The sequence below is a fragment of the Oryx dammah genome, unplaced genomic scaffold (assembly GCF_014754425.2).
Source record: "Oryx dammah isolate SB20612 unplaced genomic scaffold, SCBI_Odam_1.1 HiC_scaffold_18, whole genome shotgun sequence".
In the NCBI taxonomy this organism is placed as follows: domain Eukaryota; kingdom Metazoa; phylum Chordata; class Mammalia; order Artiodactyla; family Bovidae; genus Oryx; species Oryx dammah.
In genome coordinates, this window is record NW_024070202.1 from 70,992,109 (window position 1) to 71,002,028 (window position 9,920).

Genomic DNA, 9,920 nt, shown 5'->3' on the forward strand with positions numbered 1-9,920 from the left:
CAAGGAGATCCAACCAGTCCATCCTAAAGGAGACCAGTCCAAGGTGTTCATTGGAAGGACTGATGTTGAAGCTGAAACTCCAATACTTTGGCCACCTGATGCAAAGAGCTGACTCATTTGAAAAGACCCTGATGCTGGGAAAGATCGAGGGCAGGAGGAGAAGGGGGCAACAGAGGATGAGATGGTTGGATGGCATCACCGACTCAATGGACATGGGTTTGGATAGACTCTGGCAGTTGGTGATGGACAGGGAGGCCTGGCGTGCTGCAGTTCATGGGGTTACAAAGAGTCAGACATGACTGAGCGACTGAACTGAACTGAACTGAAACAACTAACATACTCTGTTGTAGACTTAGAGTGTCTGCTGAGAGGTTAACATCTCAGAAGTTGGAATTCCTTTCTACTCTGTACTTACCTTCCATATTAGATCCTAACTATCACCTGTGAATAGTATATTCAACCTAAAGTGAAAGTGATAGTCACTCAGTAGCATCCAACTCTGCAACAGTCCGCCAGGCTCCTTTGTCCATGGAATTTTCCAGGCAAGAATACTGGAATGGGTAGCCATTCCCTTCTCCATGGGATCTTCTTGACCCAGGGATCGAACCTGGGTCTGCAGGTTGATCTGCCTGCATTGCAGGCAGATTCTTTACCATCTAAGCCACTGGGAAGCCCCCATATTCAACCAATGAATACCTATTGAGTGAATGACCCCCAGCAATCCCTCTCTTACTGTCCTGGCAGTATGACATTACCTAACACACTAAAAACTGGCTAACTCTCCACTTTCAAAAGTATCCCGACCCTTTAAACTCTTCCCAAGATAATTCAGGCTACAATGAAATTTTACATTCCCTATTTTCTTCCTCTGTGCCTGTGATTGCATTTCAGTAGATCCCTGCTGTTAGACAGACCAAATTGTTGTTCTTCAGCCACTAAGTCATGTCCAACTCTTTGCGACCCCATGAACTGCAGCACCCCATGAACTGAAGACTTCCTTGTCCTTCACTCTCTCCTGGAGTTCACTCAAACTCATGTCCATTGAGTCGGTGATGCCATCCAGCTATCTCATCCTCTGTTGTCCCCTTCTCCTCCTGCCATCAATCTTTCCCAGCATCAGAGTCTTTTCCAAAGAGTTGCTCTTCGCATCAGGTGGCCAAAGTATTGAAGCTTCAGCTTCAGCATCAGTTCTTCCAGTTAGTATTTGGGGTTGATATCCTTTAGGATTAATTGGTTTGATCTCCTTGCAGTTGATCTCAAGAGTCTTCTCCAGCACCACAATTCAAAAGCATCAACTCTTTGGGCCAGATTAAAACACAGAATTAATCTTGCCCCTCAGAACAATATTTGAAACAAGCTGGCTTTGCAAGTCATGATAAAGAAATAAAGAGGGCTTTATTTAGACCTGGATAAGCAGGCCACATAATCATGAAAGGTTTATAGAGCTGGTTATTTAATACTTCTTGAGACAGATTTTTACCAAGTGACTTTTAGCATTACTACTTTAGGTATGTAAATGGGGTTCCCTCCAACCTCACAGAGTTGCAGCAGCAGCCCTGAGGCCCAGGAACTTTAGAATGCCCATGCTTTGTAAGGCCCAGCTCTGGCTAACTGTGCCCCTCCTTGTGGGGCAGAAAGTTTATGGGAACAAGAGGATGTGTCCATCTGAACCCGTGCTCCCCAGTCTTTTGCCCCAGATTGATGCTGGACTGCACATTTCCTGACAAGTGGTTTTGAACCCAGTTTCAGGCCCTTTATGGGGTCTCTTCCCCAGGTCCATCCTCCCAGGGGTTGACAGTGCTGCCAAGCTAGTATATCCCTCTAGGCCAGATGGGTGGCCAAGAGGTGGCTCTGTGCTGGAAGAGGCGGTAATAGGTATATGGAACTTGAACTTAAGGGATAGGTACCCTCATATAAAAGGCACCTCATAGTTTGGAATGGAAGTGAGGGTAAGAAAGTGAGGTAAGAAAGCAGTCAGGGGCCAGGGGCTAGCAGTTGGCTCTTTCTGAGCCACCATGTCCCAGTGCAATACTTGGGACAGCCTAAGAAGACTTGGAATAGTCTAAGAAGTCTTAAATTTGAACCTGGTTTTCCAAGTTGTTATGAAAGTATCTTATCAAGGTAGGAGAATGAAATATACTTACTTGACAGTTTGTTTGCTTGATTTACAAATTGAACTATTTAGATTAATGGAATGTGGGCTCTCATTGTACTAAAATCCCAGGACCTGCAAGTGTTAAGGGTGGGTCTGGCTGTAAGGACAAGTTCTCAAGGTTCAAGAAGTATTTATTCCATACTTCCCACCACCACCCCATCTCTGCTCTTGCTGTTCCTTTAGCCTCTCCATCTCTGCGTGCCACTCAAGCCCTACTTTCTGCGGTGTCACCTAACATGGTCTCTTGTCTCCTCCCACCCTGTGCTTCCAGCACCACTTCCCTATTCAGCTGGAATCAATTTCTCCCTCCTCTGAACTTCCAAATCATTTTGGCTTAACTTCTCCTGTAGCAGTTACTGTCCATCTTATAGTCATTTATGTTCACGCCTTATCTCCCCTTCTAGCCAGTATACTCCTCGATGACAAGATTTGTTTCTGATCCATCCATGTGTCTGCCACTACCTTACACATGTGGGTGCTCTGTAAATATGTATTGAGAATCATCAATCTGAGAAAAAGTGAATTTCTAAGTAAACAAAAAGACTACACTGAAACCCATTCATTCACTTTTATGTGCATACCTCCTTTTGACTCTATTTGTAAAGCAGTTATGTCTACAGAATGAAATTTTTATTTGAATTTCAGTGAGTTAGCCTTGATCAGAAATTCATAAATAACATCATATGGTGTCATTTTAGGCAGGGAAGGAGAAGTAGGAGGCACACAATTTTGGCTGTACCTCAGAGTCCTTTATTTCTCTAATAAAATTGCATTACATTTCTCCAAAGTATACTTTCAGACACCCTGCTAAAGTAAAGGAACTTTCAAAAAGACCTCCTTTGATAAAAATACTGTGTTTAACTCCAAATACAGTTTAGGTTACAGTTGCAGAACTTTAGTAATTAATGAAGGAAAAGTATTATGATCTTTGCTAACAGCAGTGACCTTTTATACTCATATTCTAGCTTCCTAAATGTGTTGAGAAAAACAAGCCAGTGTTCTACCCAAAACCACCTAAAACCTTCGCTCCTAACGCTTCTTTAAATTCATGGGACCCTATTACTTCTCTAAAAGAAGTCAACATACAAAGAAATCTCGAGAAGTCCCACTGGATCACTTCATATAATCATGATTTTACAGGTATGAGTTCACTTTAATGAGTAAAAAAAACAAACTTAGAATATTTAAAAAGTGCTATTACAGCTTAATCTTCTAATATTTGCCCCTGTTTTCTTAATCTAAGTAGCAATAGGAATAAGGTGGGTGGTAAGTTCCTCTTAGAGGTTAATTGGAAAGTTATGTTTGTTTTCATTTTTTATCATTTCTAATTATATTACAAAGGGGAACAGGTAAGTGTTTCTATAAAAGGTCTAAATTTATGTAGCATTCTTCATTTACTTTAACAAAATAATAAGATGTGATGTTTCCATTAAGGTCTGGGGCCCATGAATCCCCTTGAACTGGATGATTACCATGAAAAGGAGGTAGCAGAGTTAACTGGACAGATAGGATTTGACCCAGAGCCTGTAAGTAATTGCAGTCAACTCTCAGTTATTTAGGGGGAAAGTGTCTAGATTTGGGGGCTTCCCAGGTGGCTCAGTGGGTAAACAATCCACCTGCAATGCAGGAGACTCAGGTACAATCTCTGTTAGGAAGATCCCCTGGAGGAGGGCATGGCAACCCACTCCAGTATTCTTGCCTGGAGGATCCCATTAAAAGAGGAGCCTGACCGGCTACAGTCCATAGGGTGCCCAAGAGGCAGACGCGACTGAAGTGAGTGAGTACGCATGCACACACACATCTAGGTTCTGGGCTCCTTCTTGCTTTACTCACTTTTTATTTGCTTCCTGAACATTAGTGACCAAGCCAGCAAAGGGAAAATTTAACTCAGTTCAGAAGTTAATTCTGAATTGATTCGAACTTGTCCACTATTTTGAAGAACAAGCAAGTTTTCGTATCTTCATCACATGGGTGCATGCTACATCACTTCAGTTGTGTCCGACTTTTTGCAGCCCTATGGACTGCAGCCTGCCAGGCTCCTCTGTCTATGGGATTCTCCAGGCAGGAATACTGGGGGGGGTGGTTGCTGTGCCCTCCTTCAGGGGACTTCCAGCCCCAGGGATCAAACCCGTGTCCCATTATGTCTCTTGCACTGACAGGCAGGTTCCTTACCACTAGCGCTAGCTGACAATCCTTTCTTCATCACAGTACTGGGTTATTTTTATTTTGTTTTACAGATTTTCTACTATGCTACTGTTGCTAAAATTTACAGAGGAATTGGTTCATGAACATTTACCTAGTAATAATGTGATTCTTAAATCCTGTGAATCTTTGCATATTTTATATCTTGTACATTTTCGCAGCTTTTGAAGAGATAAAGGCTTCCTCCTGATATCCACAATCATTGAGAGTTGGCTGAATTACAAACAAAAGCCAATAAATTCTCTGCAAATAACAAGAGATTTCTTAATTGATTATGTGAAATGTCCTAAAAGAAATGATCAAGCCCTTTAGTGATAGAAGTTATAATCTCTTAGCTTAATTATGCAAGTGAAATAAAATTACCTAATGGGATACATTTATGTTGTTTTATTTGGACCTAAATTTTATCCTCTAAAACTCAGTTTTTTAAACAAGATTAATATTTCCAAAGATGTAGGTTGTGGAAAGACACCTAAAAAACAATGTTAAGGTATTTCAACATGAACTCTTTTTAGACTGAATGAACAAATGTATTTTATATACTTCAATATTTCTCAGGGTGATATAATAAATCATAACACTAGAAGTAGTTCCACGGACTGTGCTTTATCATTCACTAAAAGGTTTTTAATTTTCTCTATTTTTTACCTGTAACAAACATTCTCTAAGGCTAGAGAAGACTGTACATATACTCTGACAGTGTTAGGTGTGTTCAACAGCCGTCCAGATTTCCACAGATTTAAGCCTGCAGAGTCCAGTCCCTCAGGAAGCAGCTTTATCATTTTTACCTGGAAATACATGTACAGTTATACAAAGGATGTTTGTCAAGTATTTTATATGCAAAATTATCATATAAGTAAATAACACCTAAATTTTTTATTAATAACAAGATAAAATATGCCTTAAATAGTTGGAAGTTTAAAAGAAAGTTTCAGTGAATCTTGCTGGTTTCTAATTAAAACATAAATAATGGAGTCTGAGAAGGTTTGTTTTACTGGTGATAAATATGTGTATGAAATATTTTGTTGTAGAATAAAGTAAAGGTATAAAGGCTGTTTCTCACATATAAGGATACCATCAAAGTAAGATATATACTTTTTTGTTCATGATAAATTTAACAGTGTATTTCAAAGAAATTTTTTTCTTGTTTTCATAGTATCTACTCAAACCTGATTAGTTAAAGGAAATAACAAATTTGTTGATAACAGTACAGAAACTCTTCCAACTATGAACAGATTAGGTTTCAAAAAGCTGTTCCCAAGTCCTTTTCTTTTTTTTTTTTCTAATTCCAAACTAGAGTTATATTTTCACCATTCTTATTTTTATCTTTGCTATCAATTCCATCATTGTCACACATTCATTTTTAGTTTTCTTTCTTAAACAGATTATAAAAATGTTCAAATGTTCAATGTTAACATACAGAAAAGTCTAAATAATTTTACAGTTAAGACCTGTATACCCATGGTCTAGATTTTACCGTAGCATTTTACTATACTTATTTTATTACACGTCTATCTTGCCATCACTCCAAACATCGATAAATTCACTTTATTTTTCCTGCATTTCATTAATCCTAAACATTCAGCATGTGTGTGTGTATGTGTGCATGTGTGCTCAGTGGACTTTTGGGGACCCCATGGACTGTAGCCTGCCAGACTCCTCTGTCCATTGGATTTCTCCAGGCAAGAGCACTGGAGTGGGTCACCATGCCCTTCTCCAGGGGATCTTCTTGACCCAGGGATCAAACCCGAGTCTCCTGCATTGCAGGCAAATTCTTTACCACTGAGCCAACAGGGAACCTCAAAAATGCATACCATTAATTGGACTTAAATTAGTTTTTTCTTTTAAGGTGATAGCTCAGTTGGTAAAGAATCCTCCTGCAATACGGGAGACCCCAGTTCAACTCCTGGGTTGGGAAGATCCAATGGAGAAGAATAGGCTACCCACTCCAGTATTCTGGCCTGGAGAATTCCATGGACTATATAGTCCATGGGGTCGCAAAGAGTCGAACACAACTCAGTGACTTTCACTTCACTTCACATACATTCATTACAATTACACAAACCTTAAGTGTACATTCCATAAGTTTTGACAAATGCATACACCTTTGTAACCCAAACCTCTATCAATATATTCAACATTACCATTCTCCCAGAAAGTCCCCTCATGCCCCTTCCAAGTCAACTCCTCCCTCTTCCTCTTGCCCCTCCCCCCAGTCATATATCTATTAATAACCCCTTAAACACACTCATTGCTTTTGCAGTTACCAGACATGATTAAGTACACAATATCTGTCAAACATCTCAAAAAAGAAGCACAGCTGTGACAAACCCCTGTCAGACCAGTGTTTCTCCAAGCATATGACTGGCCTTAGCATCACTCGAGATGCTTATTAAGAGAGCAGATTCCTAAGCCCTACTGCAGATCCTCTGCATCACAATCTCAGAGGACCAAGTTTGGGAATTGTATTTTCTGCTAACTCCAAAGCTGATTCTGAGTCAACCAACCAAGGTTTAAAAACCCTTGCCTGAGTCTAATAAAGAAGGCTTTGGCTGAGATTTAAATAATTACACTTAACTTTTAATTAACATCGTCTGTGTTGGTGACAGACATCATCATAAAATATGACCTGTTTTATTCCAATAAGTTCTTTTATATCTTGGAAAGTCTGAAAGCAAAGAGTTCCTACATGGCAAATTTTCTTTACAGCCAAGTAAAAATGTGCCCTTTCCTTATAAAAACATGTTTATTAGGACCCAAATTTCAATGTCTTTAAATAAATATCAGTAAACATTGCAGTGTTTAATCCAACCCATCCTGTGTTTGCTCAGATAGTGAAAATGGGTATGGATTTTGACCTGCCATTTGTGGCAATATCCTGACAATGTTAGATCTATTAATTAGTTGATTTTCTCTTTTTTATCCTACCACTACAGCAAGAAAAATTCCATCCTGCCTTAAAGCCCACCAGACCCTTGGAAGGACGAATTGCCCGACTGATTCAGAACCAACGTCCTCTGGAGGCTATTCTTGAGCAAAGACCATCTTCCTGTCCAGACTGTACCCCTAGAGTTCTGTGTACTTTTCATACCTTTGTGCCCAGTTCTACAGAAATGATGGCTCTGAGTGATAACATACCTGCAGATGTGACACATAAAAACCAGGAGACTGAAGAAAAGATTAAGGAAGAACAAAGCTTGCTATCTACCTATGCACTCCCATCCTGTTACCCAACAAAAGATCTGGCTAATACTTATGACATAAAACCATTTCCAAAAATCACAGATACTGAAAAGACAGAAGATTTGTACTGGAGACAGCTGTCATTAAAACCTCAACTTATACCTTATTGTAACCCAGATCATTACATTCCCTATGAACATTTAAATCAGTATAATGTGTACCAAAATCCTGTTAGCCTTAGTAAGCCTGGTATTTTACAAAGTAAACCAGATTTGAAAACTTTTGATTTTGAACACTTTTTAAGTAAGCAAGAACAGTTGACCTTGAATATGGAGGATGATGAAGAAACAAAACCTATCCTGGGTTGGATTCCTAGAGCTGGAGTGGCCAAACCTCAAACGGACCTGCTGGAGCTTAAGAATGCTTTTTCAAAAACTGGTGCACAAAAACGTTTCCATAAATCAGTTCTAGAAGACTATAAAGACCTCAGGGATAAAGAGCACTTGGGGAAGAAACACCAATTCTATGGCCATAATTCCTATTATTTCTACAATTGAGCTATTCATCCTTCTCTTCAAAACCCAGCTTCTTGCAAGAAAAGAAAAAATATAACAGAATTTCTTCCTCACTGCTGGATTCTGTTTTCTGGAGAAGCCATAATGAGCTTGTTAATGAGGTTTATGTTTTCAGGTATTTAAGTTAGGGTCTGGTCAGAAGAACCCAGAAAAGGTGATGTTCTGACTTCTTCAAAAGTTGAACAATTTGGCAATAAAATAGAACCAGAAAAATTTATAGTCTTTAATCTCATTTTCAAATTATATGCCAAGGGATATTTCCAAAATCATGATAAACAATGTGTATGACAAAATTTTACAAAAAATATTTGAAAAAAACTCAAATTCCCGATAATTGACAAATGTCTATACAAACTATAGTAGTAACTTAATAAAATAAATATATGGACACTGTCCCCATAGGTAAATGTTTGTATAAAATAACACTAGGTACAAAGACAAAATTCAAAAGCCCAGTTAACTGAGGGACTGACAGCTCTACAAACTACATTACCTTAATAAATATGTGGGCTCTGTTCCTTTATGTAAACACGTGGACAGAATAAGTTAGTAGAAAAGACAAAACTCAAAATGCTCTGCATGCGCACACATTCTAAGTTGGATGTTTCTTTTCCTTTCACCTTCTGATAGAGAAACATAATCATTTCTTTTATGAAGAAAAAAATGATTTTATTGCAAAGATCTAGAAATGGTTTTAATTAGTAACTGATGAACTCTATGGCAAGAAAGGATGGTGCCTTAGTCTGTTTGGGCTGCTATGACAAAACACCGCAAACTAGGTGGCTTATGTAAACAAACACCCTTCTCACAGTTCCGGAGGTGGGGAAGCCCAGGTCATGGCACTGGCAGGTTGGTGTCTGGTGAGGCTCTGCTTCCTCACTGACCGCCATCTTCTCATCACAACCTCACTTGATAAAAGCAGCAAGGAATCTCTCTGGGCTTCTTTTAAGGGCACTAATCAAAGGGACGACCGAGGATAAGATGGCTGGATGGCATCACGGACTCGATGGACACGAGTCTGAGTGAACTCCGGGAGATGATGATGAACAGGGAGGCCTGGCGTGCTGCGATTCATGGGGTCGCAAAGAGTCGGACACGACTGAGCGACTGAACTGAACTGAACTGAACTGAACTGAATCCCATTCATGAAGGTTCTGCCTTCATGAACTAAAGAGAAAGTTGCTGAGTCGTATCCGACTCTTTGCAACCCTGTGGACTATACAGTCTGTGGAATTCTCCAGGCCAGAACTGGAATGGGTAGCCTTTGCCTTCTCCAGGGGATCTTCCCAACCCAGGGATCGAACCCAGGTTTCCTGCATTGCAGGCAGATTCTTTACCAGCTGAGCCACTAGGGAAGACCAAGAATACTGGAGGGGTAGCCTATCCCTTCTCAATTGGATCTTTCCAACCCAGGAGTTGAACTGGGGTCTCCTGTATTGCAGGCAGAAACTAATCACATCCCAAAGACTCCTACCTCCTAATAATCTTGGGGGTTAGAATTTCAATATATAAATTCTCAGGGAGGGGGATACAAACATTCAGACCATAGCAGATGGCTTGATATCTATTATTCTAAAGCCAAATATCATGATTTTTAGAAGGTGTGCACCAAGAATTTATATGACTGCTAAATGGAATCAACTCATTTATTGATAATATGCCAAGAGGTATGTTTTAGACAGTTTACCATGGAAAGTTCATGAGGAATTTCTGAGTGTTTTTTTGAGATTTAATATTTGTTTTTGTTTCATGACCAATATGTCATTTGGTTACACCCTCTTTAAAACTATTCTGGGCTAAAATTA

At 39.6% G+C, this 9,920-nt stretch overlaps 1 protein-coding gene across 1 annotated transcript in view; it reads left to right on the forward strand.

The window, feature by feature from the left end:
- Positions 1–8,330, forward strand: part of CUNH7orf31 (chromosome unknown C7orf31 homolog) — a 41,880-nt gene extending 33,550 nt beyond the window's left edge. Inside the window, exons 8-10 of the mRNA XM_040259759.1 lie at positions 3,121–3,295; positions 3,590–3,681; positions 7,294–8,330. Coding sequence (XP_040115693.1) covers positions 3,121–3,295; positions 3,590–3,681; positions 7,294–8,097 — 1,071 coding nt within the window. The 3' untranslated portion in view covers positions 8,098–8,330. The remainder of the gene's footprint in view (positions 1–3,120; positions 3,296–3,589; positions 3,682–7,293) is intronic.
- The last annotated feature ends 1,590 nt before the right edge of the window (positions 8,331–9,920 follow it).